The sequence below is a fragment of the Rattus norvegicus genome, chromosome 4, assembly GCF_036323735.1.
Source record: "Rattus norvegicus strain BN/NHsdMcwi chromosome 4, GRCr8, whole genome shotgun sequence".
In the NCBI taxonomy this organism is placed as follows: Eukaryota; Metazoa; Chordata; class Mammalia; order Rodentia; family Muridae; genus Rattus; species Rattus norvegicus.
Window position 1 is genome coordinate 106046659 of NC_086022.1, and position 18861 is coordinate 106065519.

General features: G+C 44.7%; 1 protein-coding gene across 1 annotated transcript; it reads right to left on the minus strand.

Annotated features, from left to right (window-relative positions):
• Positions 1-1384: 1384 nt before the first annotated feature.
• On the minus strand, positions 1385-6954 carry Mat2a (methionine adenosyltransferase 2A). The gene is given in 9 exon segments (NM_134351.1): positions 1385-1559; positions 2133-2266; positions 2361-2543; positions 2783-3001; positions 3176-3319; positions 3395-3507; positions 3996-4118; positions 4505-4582; positions 6787-6954. Coding segments are annotated over 9 exon segments (1188 nt in total). The 5' UTR covers positions 6878-6954; the 3' UTR covers positions 1385-1456.
• Positions 6955-18861: the final 11907 nt, after the last annotated feature.

The window sequence follows — 18861 nt, forward strand, 5'->3', positions numbered from 1 at the left end:
ATTTAGATCTTCATTAAACTGTTGGAATTGAGAACCAGACATACGTAATAAACCTCCAAAAATAGATCCTGAAAGGCACTTTCTTGCTTAGGGCAAGCAGTCATGGAATAAGCATGTAAACAAGCTGGCTTCTCTGTACCACACCAGCCAAGTCAGCTTTCTCCATGGCCAGCTGCACCAGCTCTGCCCTCCCTTCTGTTAACACCAGCCAGACCCCCTGTAGGTCTAACCCAAGGTTTTTCTGTAGGACACCTTGGCCTACCTGGGAATGCTGGAAACATGTTAAAGGAATCATGGTGTCAAAGAAAAAAAAATCTTTTAAAAGCTGCCATCTGAGGTGATGGCTTCTCTGTACTTACGCCATACCCCAGAATACAATAAATAAGCAATTAGAAAATGTTCAAGTATGAAGGGATTTCCTCCTCCCCGCCAAAAGCACTGCTCTCTGAAGGAAGCTGGTTTCTCTGTAGCTACACCAGCTGTTCAGAAAGCTCATTGGACCTGGTTTTGAAAATAAAACAAAGTTAAAAACCCTGGGAGGAGCTATTGTGCAGTGTGGAGTACTCTTTCTTATAAAGAAAAAAAAGTTACCTGGTACCAAAGTGTGCAACCTACAGACCCTGGGGTACTGCCCTGTGACTTCTCTGTATGACATCACAAGGGTGCCAAGTGCCTGTTTTCTAGACTAAAAGTTGGTGAGGTTTGGCTAGTGCTGAAACCATGCATAGGATTGGTTTACTAAATAAAACCTTATTACGTACGTCCTCCAAAGACAGCTGAAAAGTGGAGAGATTTTGATTTGGTGCTGTTTGAGGTGGCAATTTATAGCATAAGCACCAGGGAGATGGTTTAATTGTAACTGCCTTTTTCTTTAAGTCAGGCTAGAGCTCCAATTGAAACTTTTCGTTTCATGCAAGTTTGATTGGATAGGAACACTCCCTGACAAAGAACTACATAATTAGAAATGACTGAGTTACAGGGAGGATAAGGGAAGGAGGGGGCTTCACATTCAATAAATAGAGCTCAAGACATTACAAATTCATGCTGACAGGGCTGTGAGTCAAACTACAAGTACTTTACGTGCACATTACAAGGACATTTTCAGCATCTGGTGGGAAAGTAATTGCAATTAGGACTTTGGAGGATTAGGTGATAGGGCACAAAGGTTCGATTTCAAAGCATTATTCACTACAGTGTTTGTTTCTAGGCAGTTACATGGGTCACCTATGCTTACTATATCCATTATAATGGTGAACAAAACACCTAGGGACAGAATAGCAAGCCCAACTTACAGTCCCCAACAAAAGCTAAAATTCATGTCATTGATTAGAGTGACTGCAACTGATCAGGAGCTGAAAGAGGACAGAAAAATTTAGGAAAAAGGCCCTTTCCCTCAGAGCTTGAAGGCTTCTCTGTAACCTACGCCAACAAGTCTGGGGAAAAAAGGCTAACACTTTCAATATTTAAGCTTTTTGGGCACTTCCCAGGGGAAGCTGTCCCTACCAAAGTGGCCATAGGCTGCAGTCCTCTGATAAATTGGCTTCTTCAGATCCAGATCCCTGGAATATATAAGTCCATAACTTAATATGTAGCATTAAATTAAAACAAAGCAAAACAATCAGCAAGACTCATTTCAAGAGCTCTGGCAAATGAGTTCAGTTCTCCCTGGGGTTTGCTAGGAAAAAAGTTCATGGCAAAAGTGTTTGTTACTTCCCTTGTGTTACTTGCACAGTCCCCATTAATAACTACAGTTCTCGTTTTCCAGCCCTGGCTTGACAAATACAAAAACTTATCATTCTCAGGAATTCCAATTGAGTACTTACCAAGGTCCAACCAATGATCACTATGGTTATTTTCTTTTAACTTTGAGCATCCCACTTTAACTCATTAATTCTTAATGTAGTACCCTTATTTAAGATAAGCACAAAGCTAAGAATCAAAGATGGAGACCTTTCTAGAATGTTAAGTCACAGAACAACTAGGTCCCTCTCCAGGCAATTTAAAATATTGGCATGTTCCAGCAATTAAAATGTTTTCCCTCATGAGGAGGCTACCTTTACCTCCTCAGATTTTAGTATAGTATATGTTCCACCCCCCTATTTCTCACTAGCAATAGGCTTTACCATCTTTACCTGACAATGACCCCAGGGCGAAGATCAAAATTATTCTTCACAATTTCTAATAGCTCTCTCTCACTCTTCTGAGAAGTACCATAATGGAAAATGGAGATCGACAATGGATGAGAAACTCCAATAGCATAAGAGACCTAAAAGTCAGTAAGACGTTGTTATAAAAGAGGAAAGTATTTGAAACATTTAACTAAGTACCCTTCTCCCATGTAACGTTCACTCATTACATACCTGAACAAGAACCCTCCTGCACAGACCTCCTTTAACAAGGGATTTTGCCACCCAACGAGCAGCATAAGCAGCTGAACGGTCCACTTTGGTATAATCCTTTCCTGAAAAGGCCCCTCCTCCATGAGCTCCCCAACCGCCATAAGTATCCACAATGATTTTTCGGCCAGTCAAACCAGCATCACCCTGGAATTATAGGATTTAAGTCATGTAATTTTTTCTTTTCTGTGAGAGTCTGTGTAATAGCCCTGGCTGTCTAGGAACCTGCTTTGTAATCCAGGCTGGCCTGGAACTCAGATCCAGCTTTTCCCTGCCTTATAAGTGAGTGTGTGTAGAGGGAACAGGGCAGGGTAGCTAGAAAAAAAATGGTGGCAGCCAAAGTTTTTAAGTAACCAATGATAAACCATAGGCATTTCATCTATTACCTGAGGCCCACCAATAACGAATCTGCCACTTGGCTGTAGGTGGTAAATTGTATCCTCATCAAGGTACTTTGCAGGTACAACAGCTTTGATCACTTTCTCCTTCAGAGCATCCCTCATTTCATCAAGACAAACTTCTTCATCATGCTGAACAGATATAACAATTGTGTGGACTCTGATGGGAATCACAGCACCTCGATCTTGCATATACTGCACAGTCACCTTGAATGCCAAACAGATGAGAATACTTGTCTAACTCAACAGCTTTATAGGGGTTCTCTTCCCAAGTTTAAATATAGTAAAGACAAGTATTATCCTCCCCATTCAGCTATAGTTAACTTACTTGGGAATTTTAATGTGATTTGAGACAAATGTAGGTTTAGGATTGCCACTTACTTGAGTTTTAGAATCTGGGCGTAACCAAGGCAATGTGCCATTGCGGCGTAGCTCAGCCAGTTTAGCATTTAGCTTGTGTGCTAAGACAATAGTTAAAGGCATACACTCTTCAGTTTCATCAGTGGCATAACCAAACATCAAACCCTAAAAATATGAAGAAGTGGTCAATACAAGCTTTAGAATTTAATATTAAGAGATCCTAACAAACTATCACAATACCTGATCTCCTGCACCAATGTCTTCCTCATTCCGGTCAAGATGAACACCTTGGGCGATATCTGGTGACTGTTGTTCCAAGGCAACCAACACATTACAAGTCTTGTAGTCAAACCCTATAAAACAAGGTGTTCCAATAATCCTTGTTTTAACTCCAAAATGTTAATGGCAGTGCTGTGCTGCTAGAAATCTGGACATGCCAAAGTTAAGTGGTCAAGCACTTCTTTAAAAGACCTCTCTAGGAGGCCTGCCCCCTCTAGATAACAGTTTGAAACAAGGTCTCTAACTTGGTTAGCTTCAAACTACAACTAAGCACACCTAACTCCCACACTGACATCGAGAAGCTGAGCTTACAGGCATATCGTATCTGGCTACTATTGATATAAATCTGTTTATTTGTAGGATAAGAGACTGCTTTTACAATAAATGTAGCATTTTAGAGGACAGAATAGGCAGAATCAGAAAGATGAGAGGATATTGTTTAACTATGCAACCAGAATCAAAGATTTCAAGGAATATTCTAGAAGCTTCTCTCTAGCATCACATTCTTTATCTGCAAAATTGAGTTTACGGGGGGGGGGGGGGGGAGCCCTCTATAACCTACCTTTGGAAGAATCATCATAGCCAATGTGCTTTATGGCTTCACGAACCACTTTCTGGTAATCAATGGCAGCTCTAGATGTAATTTCCCCAGCAAGAAGGATCATTCCAGTTTTAGCAACAGTTTCTAATAAAACAAAAATTTATACTTGATATTTAAAGATATCACCCTATTCAATGAGGGTACATGGGGTGGGACTGAGGGACTCAAATTATGTTATACATGCTATATCCCTGGGCTTCATTTTCTATTTTTGAGATAAGGTCTTGGCAAATTACCCACATAGGCATTTAACATGCTCCCTCCAGCCTCAGCCTCCCAAGTAGCTGGTATTACCTATAATACTTTAGGTAGGCTTTAAAAGCCCTTTTTCCGGGGTTGGGGATTTAGCTCAGTGGTAGAGCGCTTGCCTAGCAAGCACAAGGCCCTGGGTTCGGTCCCCAGCTCTGAGGGGAAAAAAACAAAAACAAAAAACCCTTTTCCCCCACTCATAAGCAGGGTTTTGTACCTACCACAAGCCACTTTAGCATCAGGGTCCTGCTGAAGGTGTGCATCAAGGACAGCATCACTGATTTGGTCACAAATCTTATCTGGAAAATAAAAATTCCTGGTTCAACTTAACTATTACTATTAACCCTATCTTCTGTAACTAAGTTTATGTCTAACCTGAGGTTCAAATATAGCTATGAATTTGTAGGTGATTATCAAATTTTAAAAATGCTGCATTACTTGCATACATGGCTCACACTTGTGCGATGGTGTTCAACTGAAAACATTAAGAGGTATGGGCTTCTCTCCATTATGTGTCCTAGGTCCCAGGGATTAAACTCAGGTCACAACAGGCTTGGGAACAAGCACTCTTAACCGCCTGACCAATCTCACTGGCAGTACCCCCGGAACTCTGAAGGGAACAAATTCAACACCAGTGCATGAAGTATGGAGAGCTTTACTATTACTAAAGCACTGTTTTTATCAGGAGCTATTTGCTGGAATACAAATTGTATATAGGGACATGTTACTTAGAAACAATATTGTGGCCTTAATATTAGTAACACAAGCTCACCAATTCAATTAGGCAATAACTTTCAGCATATTTAACACACCTTAGCCCATTTACACCTACAATGAATCTAGTTACACCTGGATATATATTTCAGATTTCGAAAGTCTAATATCCTAGCCAAACAATTTTTTGTTAAATACAGAACAGTCATGTAAACTTAAATTATTCAGAGTCAAAAAGGTGATTTATCTTGAAATCTCAAAGCCTACCATAGGAAATAACTTCACAGTATATTTTAAAGACAACTGTTCTAGTTTATCCCCCACATTTAAAAATCTGTTACAATCCCACTAAGGAGCCAATTGTCAAGGTCACTAACTTCTTTAAAAAGTGCCTTTCCCCTATTATTAGACAACACTCAGTTTCTTGTTATATAACTTAGTACCAAACCAATGGACTTGGGGTTCTGAAAGAACCAAAGCCATATGTAGAACCACTCTAGAACCTCATCTAATTAGGGAAATGAGATTTTTTTTAACCATGAAAATAAATTAAAAGACTGTCAAACGGAAAAAGTAAACTGTTAGTGTTCTAAACCATATTCAATTTCTCCATTACCGATTTAGAAAATGACAGTATCCTGGACTGGAATGAATGTTTGTTCTACTGAGACAAGTAGCCTAGGCTGATAAACTATAAAACTGCTTTCACACTTTAAATGCTGGGACTATAGTAGTGTACCACACACCATGCTTGGCTCTAGTCTCCTGAATTTTTTTTGTAACTACTCCCCCACTCAATGTATATTGCAGCCATAGAACCTTGAGTCTATTAACTGTAATAAGGAGTGGTTCAATAGATATGGAGGTACCCTTCTCCTTGAGGGGGCTGTGTGGGAGGAACCACAGTAACACTTGTCTTCCAGCCACCACAAGATCCTGACAGATCCTCTTCCCTTAAAGACAGAAACAGCTCAAAATGAATTAGTATTAATTGGATGGTTATGTTCAGTCTGAGACCCAAAGTTCCATATAATAGATTCATTGCAACCGACCTAATCATGGCGGTTCGGTGGACAAAGCCTTAAGGAAACAAGAAACAAATCCCCTTTAATTGTAGGAAAGGACCAAAGGGAAGACTTTTAAAGGAACCTAATGCGATGGGAGTATGCACTTAATTCATGCTCTTCATCCTTTTCACTCACACCCCAAATAAGGGATGCCTTCTCCAACTCGAGCTATATTTAGTCAGCGGCTGTCTGTCACCTTGAAGGCCTAAGGGCATGTCGACCCATGCTCTTAAGCGTTTTTAGGGGCCGGAAGCCATGGATAATAGAGATGGGACCTTTAGAGACACCAGCCCCACTTCCAAACCCAGGGGTCGGGTGGGTAGAGGCCGCCAGCTCCTCTTCGTCCCAATTCCACATGCGGCGAACACGTGGTAGCCGCTGCAATGCGGGGCGCGCGCTCCCGGCGGCCGGACGCGAGCACGCGGGGCGGGGTCGCCCACTAGAGGTTTTTCCAGACGACGGGACTAAAGAGGAGGAAGCAGTGCCCTCCCCGCGCCGATCTCAAACTGCCTCGAGCCCCCGCCCTTCTAGATTTCTGGAACCTTCCGCAAGCCGGGGCGCGCCACCGGATGAGGAACGGAGAAAGGGGGAGGGGAACGGGGACACACATTGCAAACTCGCAGCGACACGAGGGAAGGCCGCCACTGTGCCCGCCGCGGGAGCCAGCCTCGACCTCCCCCACCCCAAGCGCCACTGCACTCCGCCCTTCCCGGTCGGCTCACCTGGATGACCTTCCCCTACAGACTCTGAAGTGAAAAGGAATGTCCCCTCCTCGATGAACGCCTCATGGAAGCCGTTGAGCTGCCCGTTCATGGCTGCAGCGATGAGAGAAGGCGACTCTGGGGAGACGGAGCGGCAACGAGGCAGAGGACTGCGGAGGGCGCAGATGCAGGAGGGTCGCTTCAACTCTCAGCAGGCTGGAGTCTCGGAGCGAATGAAGCGGCGGGCGAAGCGGCCCAGTATTTATAGAGCAGCTCCCGCGCGCGCCCGGCTCGGGCCCCGCCCCTCGACGTCGCGCGCCAATGCGCCACGGGCAGGCGGATGGGGGTTGGCAGGGTGGTGCGCGGAGAGGAGCTCGGGCTGGACCATTCTATCGACGGGGGGAGCGATCAGAACTAACCGTGCCCCCTGACAGTAGTTAGTCATCCTGATGGCGTGGGTTAAATGGAGATGTGAGTGAGTGAGTAGACTTGGCTTTTACGCCCCTTCCCACGTCTGTTGCTGGAGAAGAGACAATTTGGATTTGAAGGGCGGTCTCCCTTATACGATGATATGGTACGTCCCTTCCGACCGTTGCCCACGGAGGTCGGCCGGCGCGCGCGCCCCCCAGCGGCGGCCGCGGGGGTGGCGGCCGTTTTGTGTCGTGGTTCTCGCCGAGGGTCTCTCCACCCCACCCACATCCCCCGCCTTTCGCCGCCTCGTGCACCAGTGCCGGGTGGCCCTCTGCCACGTGAAGGTGGCCATGTTGGCTGGCTAGCGGAGGCTAATTTGCACGCACCTATTCATCCTACGCCGTTCCCTCCGGGGGACGAGAGATTCAGAGGGGCTTCAGTCCGTTAGTCATTTCTCCAGTAACTGCTCTGGGGGAAAATGGCTGTAAAGCCAACTAACCGGAATGCTGTATTGTTTTTCTAAACAATTGTCACTTGCCGGCCTCCCCTCCCCCCTCTCCTGGCCTCGTGGATCCTTGGAGTCTGAGACCGTGCTAGATCCTTTTCTGTCCTAAATCCGACTATGCTTGGCTTGGTTTTCCGAGCTTCCTAGGAAGAAATGGATGTTTCAACCTGTTCGAGAGAATATAAGAATGTTTCTTGGGGCGGGGGGGGGAGGGGTGGTGGTGGCGCTAATCAAGTCTTCAAGCTTGTCAAGGTCAAATGGCCTCAATTTCAGAAGACTTTATCTTTTAAACCTTTGCAGTTTTCTCAGTTTTGCTCATGAAATGAGTTAACAGACTGAAGATGAAGAAAAAGTGAAATAAAACTTATACAAAGACTGGAGTCTGGAGCGAATTGCATGCAGAAACCCAGTATGAGGCCAGCGGCACACAACTGTTGGGACCAGCCTTAGGGCAGGCCTGGAGGCTAGTGGCTTCTGAGAACCACCATTTGTCACGAATATCGGGTTTTATAATGTTAGGGAACAGCCTGCCCCTAGCATAAGATGCACCTGACACTGTGAAGCTGAATGACAACCTCGACTGCCAGCTGCCAGGGCTCAGAAAATTAGGTACACTGTGAAAAGCAAAAGCATTTCCCTCTAGGGTGTGTGCCAGTGCAAAGGTGGGAGTTTGAGAAAGGCACTGTGGGAAACAAAGGAAGCTCTTAGGCTGCGCTAGGAGCCTCAACAAAGAAGATAAGGGACACAGCTCATCTCCATGTCAGAAACCACATCCTTGCAGGCAGCATGACGATATTTTGTTCTTATTCGTTGGTTTTTATTTTTAAAACAAGCCCTTCATGAGAAAATAGTCAAGACTTTCATAATTTTTACCTGTTTTAGGAGCTAGAGAGATGGCTCGGCCATAAAATATAATTCACAGTGAGTAATAAAATTGCCAAACAGACCAAAATGCCTGTGGAGACTGGTCAGTACATTACCTTCCAGCAGAAAAATCTATATGGAAGCCAGAGTATAATTAAAAGGTTATTTTATTAATAGGGAGGGGGTTAAATTCAATGATTAGCTCATTAAATTCTGACACCCCTATGCTCTCAGCTTCCCCAGCTGTCTCATCCTGCCAAGAGGATTAGACTCAGTTATACATCATTAGCCTCTCTCTTGCTCATAGGGTAATATAGGGGCTGCCATTCGTGGCTTTGGGTCGTGATTCTACTGTTAACTAACAGGATAAGCAACCTCAATTCCTCTGTCTTTAGCCTGTAAAGTTGGGATAGTAGTAGGAAATTTTTCCAAGAAGTCTATAGTACATGTCTAACATATAACAGGAATCATTAAAGTAGGGAATTATCTTTTCACAGGTGTCCATTTGCTGTGGGACAAAGGCTACAATTCTCTACATATTTAGCTATGTTGGCACTTTGAGACCAGGTCTCACTCTGTAGCCTGTGATCTGGAGCTCACTCACTGGCCTTGAATTCATGAAAGGCCTTCCATGTCTCAGCCTCTAGAGAGCTAAAGATTTCGGGAGTACTCTACCATACCTGAGTATGATGTTACCAATACTACTACTACTACTTCGAACCTTATCTTGTACAGCATTCTCCTCTGTCTTCTACTCTGGACCTCTTTTACCTTCAGTTGAAGTCATTAATTGATATATATCAAAATGAGGACACATTGTCATTGATTTTATATTATTCACATTGTCCATTCCTTCTGTAAATGTTTATGATACTAACTGTAAGGCTGGCAGGAGTAGATATGGCAACAGGCCTGGTTCTCTTCCTACTCCAGATTCTATCGTTTTTCACCATAGCTCAGCGCCATTTCCTAGATGAAGCCTTCACTCTAGAGATTTTCTCAGGGTTCAATTATTTTCTCTCATGCTCCTAAGTGCTGTTTGAAATTCCAGATGTGAAGATTACTTGATGGATGTACCAATTCCCAGTTCGGTACATAAGGTCCATAATAATAAGGTGGTCTGTTTTACTGAAGCTTGGCTCTGAGTGCACTTAGGATGCTGAAGAATGTCCAAGAGGGAGAGCAGAAGGAAAGAAACCAAGGGGAAGGTAAGTGGACATTATGAAGGATCTGAGAAACAAGTAGAGAAAGGAACCTTGGAGATCCAACAAGACCAATGAAAGACGTCCTGTCTTGGCTTTGTGACAAGCTTTGCAATTAATAAAATTGAGAGCTCTTTACTAACAGAGGCACATGACCATCCTGTTCTGGAGGGAGGGTGAGATTTCTGATATCATAATTAGTGCCCTGAGGGTAAAATAAACCAGAAGTTATTGGTTTAAGTCTTATTTAGCGTTAATGAGATGTGTTGGATTTGAGGTGTTATAAAGCACGTAAGGAAAAATCAAATCACTTGACTTGAAGGCTCCAGATTTCTGAACCCACAGAATCTTTTTTTTTTTTTTTTTTGGTTCTTTTTTTTCGGGCCTGGGAACCGAGCCCAGGGCCTTGTGCTTCCTAGGCAAGTGCTCTACCACTGAGCTAAATCCCCAACCCTGAACCCACAGAATCTTTTTTTTTTTTTTTTTGGTTCTTTTTTTCGGAGCTGGGGACCGAACCCAGGGCCTTGTGCTTCCTAGGCAAGTGCTCTACCACTGAGCTAAATCCCCAACCCCGAACCCACAGAATCTTAATGTAGCTGTGAGACCTATGCATGCTTTTAAAGACGAGACTGAAAACGCTGCTCTTTGTTACAGTCAACAAGTAGAACAACTCCAGAGCTTATGAGTCTTATCGAAAGTTCTAGAAGAGAGTTCTGGCAAGTAAAAGAACAGATATGCCTGGCAAATTTATGCCATTGAGCTGGGTACTGTGGTGTAGGCTTGTCATCCCAGTACTCTAGGGCTGAAGCAGGAAGATTGGTTCAGGTTGAAGACTAACCAATGCCTCAGAACCAGATACTGTCTGTATTAGGGCTCTGTAGGGAGAAGAACTGAAAGAATGAAATATATATGGAATTCATTAGAGTGGCTTACAGGCGTGTTCTGACTATTCCAACCATGGCTGAATGCTGACAGAAAGTTCAAGAATCCAAAGCTATTTGGTCCATAAGGCTGAATATCTCAGCTGGTCTTCAATATGTGTTGAATCTCAGGCTCTCATCAGTGAAGGGATGAACTAGCCAGCAAGAGTGAGGGCAAACTGCAAAGGCAAGAGCTTCCCTCTTCCTCGTCCCTTTCTAGGCTGCCACCAGAAGCTGTGGACCAGATTTAAGCTTGGTCTTCCCACCTCAAGTAATCAAGAAAAATCCCTTATAGGTGGACCTAGCAGCTTGGATTTTAACTCCAGATGTAGTTAAACTGACAACCAAGAATAGCACCACATTGTCTCACAAGAAAAACAAATCTGATCATGGGGCACACGCCCATAATCCCAGCACTTAAGAAGGAGGCAAGGCAGGATTATCAAGGGTTCAAGGCCAGCCTTCAGCCTTCAGATTACTATGGGCTGCAAAAGACCTTGTCTCTAACAAACGGCAAGAACAGCAACAAAGCAACCCAGCGGTAGCTGTTGACTCAGTAGGAGAGAAGATGGTACCTACTCACAGCAAACAGCAGGGACATAGTGAACTTGTGGAGGTCAGCCGGTGGTTGACAAGCTAAGAGAAAGTCTGAGGCTTTGAATCTTCTGTGTAAAGACACACCAGGAAGAAAGAAATCTCGGCCAGATATCTCCAAAACTGTGCCAATCTCTCAGTTAGGCTCAGAAAGAAGCAAGCTAGCACTAGTAGGATCAGAAATGGACTATATAAATTCCCCTCCCACCTTTAAAACTTTGTGTGTGTGTGTGTGTGTGTGTGTGTGTGTGTGTGTGTGTGTGTGTGTGTGTGTGTATGCAGTAGTCAAGGACAACCTTTGGGAATTCTATCTCTCCCAGGAATCCAATTCCTATCCTAAGACTTGGCACAAGCTGAGCCATCTCACTGGCCCAATCTCCATATTTTTGAAGTCATTTTGTACTTTTCTCTGTTTTGTCTCTTGGTAATGTGAAGAAGAGGAAAATGCATGAGGTGCAAGTGAGGAGACACTGAAGGAGATAGAGGACAGTGTCTACAATTGGACAAGCACTACTGTGCTGTCTGGACCTTACAAGTGCTCTAACGAGCAGTTGTATTTATTTCTCTTCCTGCCTTACAGATGAGGAAATTAGCATGTAATCCATCCAAGTCATACATAACTCAGTGGTAGATCAGGGACTGGAGTCTGGGTCAAAGATCTGCTATCTAACTTTATGAGGATTTTTATAGTCAAGCAATAGATGTGTCGTATTTTCTGAAACAGGAATATTTCATCCTCTCAGAACTTTTCCATGGACACACATTGTTCAGTAAAATGTGTATGGCTTTCTCTGTCCCTCCTCTTTAACACTAGAGGATTAAATTTAGGGCCCAGAACGAGCCAGGCTAGTACCCTATTACTGAGCTGTCTCCCCACTTCTTTTGAAATAGTTTTTTGTATTCTAGTCCAACACTGAACTTGCTCTGTAGCACTGGAAGGCCTTGAGCTTTCTGTCCTCCTGATCTGACTCCTGAGTGACCAAGATAACAGGCTTGAGCCAGGGCTGGCTAATTTCTTGTAGCAGTTTCTGTGATCTTTTTCTCTAGACACAGCCCAGATTTTTACACACACACACACACACACACACACACACACACACACACACACATTCTTTCTCCCTTTCCCTCCCTCCTTCCCGCCCCCTCTGTCTCTGTCTGTCTCTCTGTGTCTGTGTCTGTGTCTGTGTCTGTGTCTGTCTGTCTGTCTGTCTCTCTCTCTCTCTCTGTGTGTGTGTGTGTGTGTGTGTGTGTGTGTGTGTGTGTGTGTGTATCCAGCCCCCCATCCCAGTCTCTCTGCAATTGTCTGTGGGCTTAGGTTCTCATGTCACCCAGCCTGCTCTCAAATTCCTCATCTTCCTGTTACTACCTCCCAAGTACTGGGATCACAGATGTGTGCCACCCTGCTGGTTCTAGTTTTCTTTTAGGAAAACATACCAGCAACTTTTGGGGTGTGGGGGAAGAAGGCTGTACTCCCTCTTGAACATGCTCTGAAATAAGCTTCCTCTCACCCTCTTACTTTGTTCCATCTCTGAATTCTTTATTTGACAAGAACCTGGAACCAGGTATGATTTCCGTCAGGTTTTTCTCTCTCAGAGTCCTCCTTCTCTAACACCTTCAGCACATCAATGCAGTGAGGTTATGTACCAGGTAATTCACAAGAAAACTGAAGCCAAGAAACAGTGGTGGGAGGTGGGTGGTTGTGATGACTCACACCTGCAATCTTGGCGTTTAGAGGAGGGGCAGGCATTTGAGGCCAGCCTCAGCTACAGAGAGCTTGTTGGTTCACTTCAGATCAGACTTGTTTTTAAAAGGTTTATTTATTTTATGTGTACACTGTAGCTGTCTTCATGCACACCAGAAGAGGGTGTCAGATCCCATTACTGATGGTTGTGAGCCACCATGTGGTTGCTGGGAATTGAACTCAGGACCTCTGGAAGAGCAGTCAGTGCTCTTAACCACTGAGCCATCTCTCCAGCCCCCCAGATCAGATTTTTAACAAATGTGTCCCTTGCCCATGGATAGCTGCTATGAGCCTAATTGTGTGCCCTTGAAATCCATATGTTCAAGCCCTAACCTAAACCCCTAATGCCTCAGAATATACTTTTATTATTGTTATTGTTGAGACAAGGCCTTACCATGTAGCCCAGCCTGACCTCGAACCTTGAATACATAACCTTTGGCCCTCTGCTTCCCAATTGCTAGACTTACAGGCTTGTGTCACCATATCTAACTTAGAATCAATCAATCCCGTTCTTTCATGTTTATTAACACTAGGAATAATTCCTGGGTTTAAAGCATGCTGGGTAAACATTCTAATACTGGGGTACATTCCTAGCCCTTTAGAGAGGCAGATAGACAGACACACAGACAGACTGACTTTTTTGAGACAAAGTCTCAATAAATTCCCCAAACTGGCCTAGGTCTTAAACTTTTTAAAAAAGATTTATTTATTATATATATGTATACTATAGCTGTCTGTACATATATAGGGGAAGATGTTGGAAATGAGCTGGGGAAGTCGTTCAAGGGATTAGATCTTGCTGTCTTCAGACACCAGAAGAGAGCATCAGATCTCATTACAGATGGTTGTGAGCTACCATGTGGTTGCTGGGATTTGAACTCAGGACTTCTGGAAGAGCAGTCAGTGCTCTTAACCACTGAGTCATGGCTCCAGCTCAGCCTAGGTTTTGCAATCCTCCTGTCTCAGCTTTCTGTGTAATTAGAATTACAGTTGTAAGCCACACAACAGGTCAGAGTGTACACTTGCAATAAAGTTGTACTGTGTGACCCAACTAAATTTCTACCCAACCCTACTGTTACTTTGAGGACAGAATATTTGTAGATTAGAAGTTCCTCAGCAGGTGGGCTTGTCAAAACTAGCAGCATCTAAGACAGCAGTCAGAGTGACCCCTAACTGTTTAGTTATTTTTCAGTTGTTGTGAGATACCAGGACCAGAAGCACCTTAATGGCATGCTTATTCTAGCGTATGGTTCCAGAGGGCTAGGTGTCTGTAATGTCAGGAAGGTATACCAGCAAGAGCAGAAAGATGACAGATCACATTTTGATCATGCACTAGGAGCAAACTGAGCAAACATGAAGTGGGGAGGTGCTATAGCCCCGAAGCCCACCCCAGTGATATACTTTCTCTGGCCAGGCTGCACTTCCTAAAGGTTTTCTAACCTCTCCCAGCACCACCACCTACGGGTCAAGTGTTCAGATACATGAACCTCTCAGAGACATTTTTTCATTTAAAGAACACCAGTTAGCTTCACGGTAATTCTATCTACATATGAAGTGACACTCCATCCCCCAGTACCACAACAGTTGGCAGTTACCTTGATGTTGGCAGAAGCAAACATCAAAGCCGCAAAGAGGTGGTGTCTGAATTCCAAGAAAATCTGTCATTCCCAGAAAAACATGGCTACTCTTCTTTTCACTATTCCTCTCCTACTATATTGTATGTGACTTCCCTAGTCTCCACGGGTGGAGGAGGTGATTTGCAAGGCTGTCTCCTAGTTTATCCTGTTCTTTGGCCAAAAGTACAGCAGATGTGGCAGCTCTTCACCCCAAGACACTCTGGTGGCATCTGCTGTGACCAAAGGCTGACTCTCAGCACCCAGTGACTCTTAGAGGTATCACGGCACCATTTTGACTGACTCTCAGCACCCAGTGACTCTTAGAGGTATCACAGCACCATTTTGATTACTGTTTAGTCCAGCTGCTTGTCAATTGTCTAGAGCCGTGGCTCTTTTAACTTGACCCATTGCTGTGAGTCTTGGGACAAGATCGAATAATTTTTATCATCTGGACTTGCCCCTTCTACCCTTAGCTCTCACAGTTATCTATCCCTGGCTGTCGGCCGCTGCACACAGCTCCCAGCAGGCTGCAATTGGACATGCCTAGCTTAGATGTTAAGAAAACGAATGACTCTGATACCTAATAGCTTTACAGGTTGAAGCTTGTCTAGGTGTTATCTGATGACAGTGGCAATGAGGCAAAAGAGCTGACCTACATGCTTACACTTTAATTCGTGCCTCTGGTTCCCCGGGACCAGGAGCATTGAACAATAGCTTGGCAGTGCCCCTACCATGGGCAGGGGCATTGGGTTCATGCAATCTTGACTGCCAGGAAGAGAGAAGAATGCTCTTCTATCAGTACGTAGCAACTCATGCAGATAGTGTCTCTCATGAACAGTGACTGGAAGGATGCAGGCTACATAGACCTCTGCACTGATAATGCTGGCTGCCTCTCCAAAGAGACGGAAAAGGCAGACCCTCAGCACTCCTCATGGATCTGTTGCTTAGCTAATTGAGGCCCAGAACTGAAGCTAGGGATTTGTGGGGATGTGGGAAATCAAACTTGTTCAGGTTTCCCCAGGAGTTTGGGATACTGTGATATTGGTGTCCTAACCTCTGCTGCCTGGGAAGGGATCTGCTAAGATGTGGTGGATGTTGCTATGAGATATGGACCACTTAGCAGATGGTTACATAGCATTGGCCGTGAGTAAGACCAGCAGAAGCACTCTGTGCTCCTGTGAGTGGCCCCCATGTACAAGCCCAAGTGTCCAGAACTCCAACGGTATTGTAGAAAAATTCCCATATCACAGTTATGATTCCTTGAAAAGTGAAAACTTCTAGTGGCTTCCTTACTCATTTCCTGATTCAGGGTAAGTGTGTAACTGTCATTAGCCAGGATCTCCTGGGCAAGCAGGGTCAGCCCTGTTTGCAAAAGTAGAGGTCATTTAAGTATGCAAATGACCCCTTTCAGATCTAGTCTAGACCACAGATGTTAAGTCTTGAAGAGGTTGTAGGGCAAGTGGGCCATGCCAGCAGACAGAAGAACTCGTAAGGCTGAGTGAGCTCAGACCCTAGGAATCTCAGAGATTTAAGATCCGGAGGAGTGGAGCAACTCCCTACCCATCTCTGTACCTGCTCTGGAACATGTAACCATAACACCCCACTGATACCTGAATCCTTTCCATGGAAATAGAGCATCACTAACATCTCAAACTGAGTCAATAGGAAACATCTACCCCCTAAATCCCACCCCACTCCTCAATGTTTATACTGTCCCTGTCCACATGCAATAAAGCACACAATATCACTGAGGATATTCTGAGAGTGGCTGTCCTTACTGAGCTGTAACACTTAGGGAAGTGTTCTTTCTCCTGAAGCATTCATTGCTGGACTTTGGACCTGCCTGGCTAGCCAGGCTCACCGTGTCATTGCCTCTGCTGCTGGTGCCAAGGTAGCTGCCAAGAGACCCTGGACCTCAGCTACCTGCCCGACGCAGGCCACCCAACCTCCTCAATTCTCTTCTAAGAGCTGTAAAACCCCATCATTCCTAGCCAGACTAGAGAGAGCCTTATGGAACCTGTTTATCCTGTCCTCCAGGCAGACAGTGGACAATAAGAGAGAGATTAGAGAACTTTGTTCTCTTGTCGTCTTGATTGATTCCTTTCTTGGGTCAAGGAATGGGCTGCAAGTTTTCCTGCATCTTCATATAGCTGTTTCTTATGAAAGGGGAACTTGGCTCTGTGAATGGACTGCAAACTCCAAACCTTAAATCCCTCAGGCACTGTCATAGCTGAAGAAACAATCTAGAATACACACACGCACGCACACACACACATGCACACACACACATATGGCCAGCCAAGTCTTGTGACAAGTTCAATGCTCTGGACCTACTATGGTGGAAGAAAAGAGTAGATTCCTGCAGTTGTCCTCTGACCTTCATACCTGGGCTGTGGTATATATCTGCCCCCATTCCCACACAAAATAAATAGAAATTTGAAATAAAAAAAAAAAAAAAAAAAAAGCCCTGACCAGCTCGGGCCTTTAATTGTCACACTAAGAAGGAATGAGCCGACACATCTCTGTAAGTTTAAGATCAGCCAGAGGTATGCAGTGAGACTCTGTCATAAAAACAAAACAAACGGGGCTGGGGATTTAGCTCAGTGGTAGAGCGCTTGCCTAGCAAGCGCAGGGCCCTGGGTTCGGTCCCCAGCTCCGGAAAAAAAAGAAAAGAAAAGAAAACAAACAAACAAACAAACAAAAACCCAGTAAGAGACGAAAGAGAAAAAATGTCTTCATCTGGGTGATGACGTGGACTGTAATCTCAGCGTTTGAGAGGTGGAGATTGGAGGGTCAGAGACAGTGGTCAGTCTGAGGGTTAGAGAAATGGCTCATTGGTTAAAGACACTTGCTGGTCTTGCACAGAGACCAGGTTTGTTTTGCAGCATCCAGTGGAAGCTTACGACCCCCTTTAACTCCAGCTCTAGGGGATCCAAGGCTCTTCTCAGATCCCTGCAGGCACCAGGCATGCATATGGTGTAGATACATATGAAGGTGAAACTCTCAAGCACCTTAAGGGGGAGGAGGAGGGGAGGAGGAAGAAGAGGAGGAAGAAGAGGAAAAGGAGGAGAGGATTGAAACATACCTTAGGGTCATTGCCTAGGAAGTGCAAAGCTGTGAATTCCAACTCTAATTACATACCCACACCCACACACAAACGCTATGGTGGTGGTGCACACATTGTAATCCCAGTATCTGGGGGAGGCAGAGACAGGAGGATCTTGATTTCAGGGTCATACTTGGCTATGTAGTGAGTTGTGTTACAAAAGTACACTCAGAAAGCCAAATCAGCCACATCTGCAGAGAGATGCAAAGGAAGGTTCTACTGTTTCAAGCTGCTAGAATGGAAAAGTAAATCAGTGCTTGCAGGGGTATAGAAATAGGCGTTTTTGTGAGCTGTAGTGTAAGTGACCCTCTGTAGGGTCACTTAGCAATGTCGGCCAACACTGGAACACACTCTCCATTCAATTCTACCACTAGGAACTTGCTAAGGAAAAGTTGGCAAGGGGTTGGGGATTTAGCTCAGTGGTAGAGCGCTTGCCTAGGAAGCACAAGGCCCTGGGTTCGGTCCCCGGCTCCGAAAAAAAAAAGAACCAAAAAAAAAAAAAAAAAAAAGAAAAGCTGGCAAAATATAAAATATGTCAAGATCATGTGGATGGATGTTCACTGCAACACTGTAACAAAGGAAAGGGCTCAGACATCCCTCAGTGGAGGAGGAAGGAGGACACATGTTAGATATCCTTGTGTTGAAAACTATGCAAAGGTGGCACTGTATATGTGTTATGGAAGGAGCTTCTAACTGTGATGTATTAGGAAAAAAAGCAGGGTTTTATTTGACTTCAAATGGAGGCCAGAGGGCAGCTTGGGGACACTGTCCACCTTTCTTTCAGGCTCTTTCACTGCTCTGGAACTGGCCCAGTAGGCTGGCTGACTGGCTGCTGAACGCCAGAGATCTGCCTCTCTCTGCCTCCTCAGCACTGGGGTTGCAAGAATATGCCTCAGGCTTTCCTGTGTTAGTGAGTTCTGGACACCACTTCAGGAGCTTCATGCTTACCTTTAATGTGTTCTCTCTAGCACGCATTATTGATGCTTTGGCCTTTTAAAACATGGCCTCATGTAGCCTAGACCGGCCTTGAACTGTATGTAGTGGAGGACGATCTTGAACTGACTCTCCTGCCTCCACTTCACAAGCCTAGCCCACCATGCCTGGAGCTGCTTTTGGACATGTGAGGCAGGAGCAGTG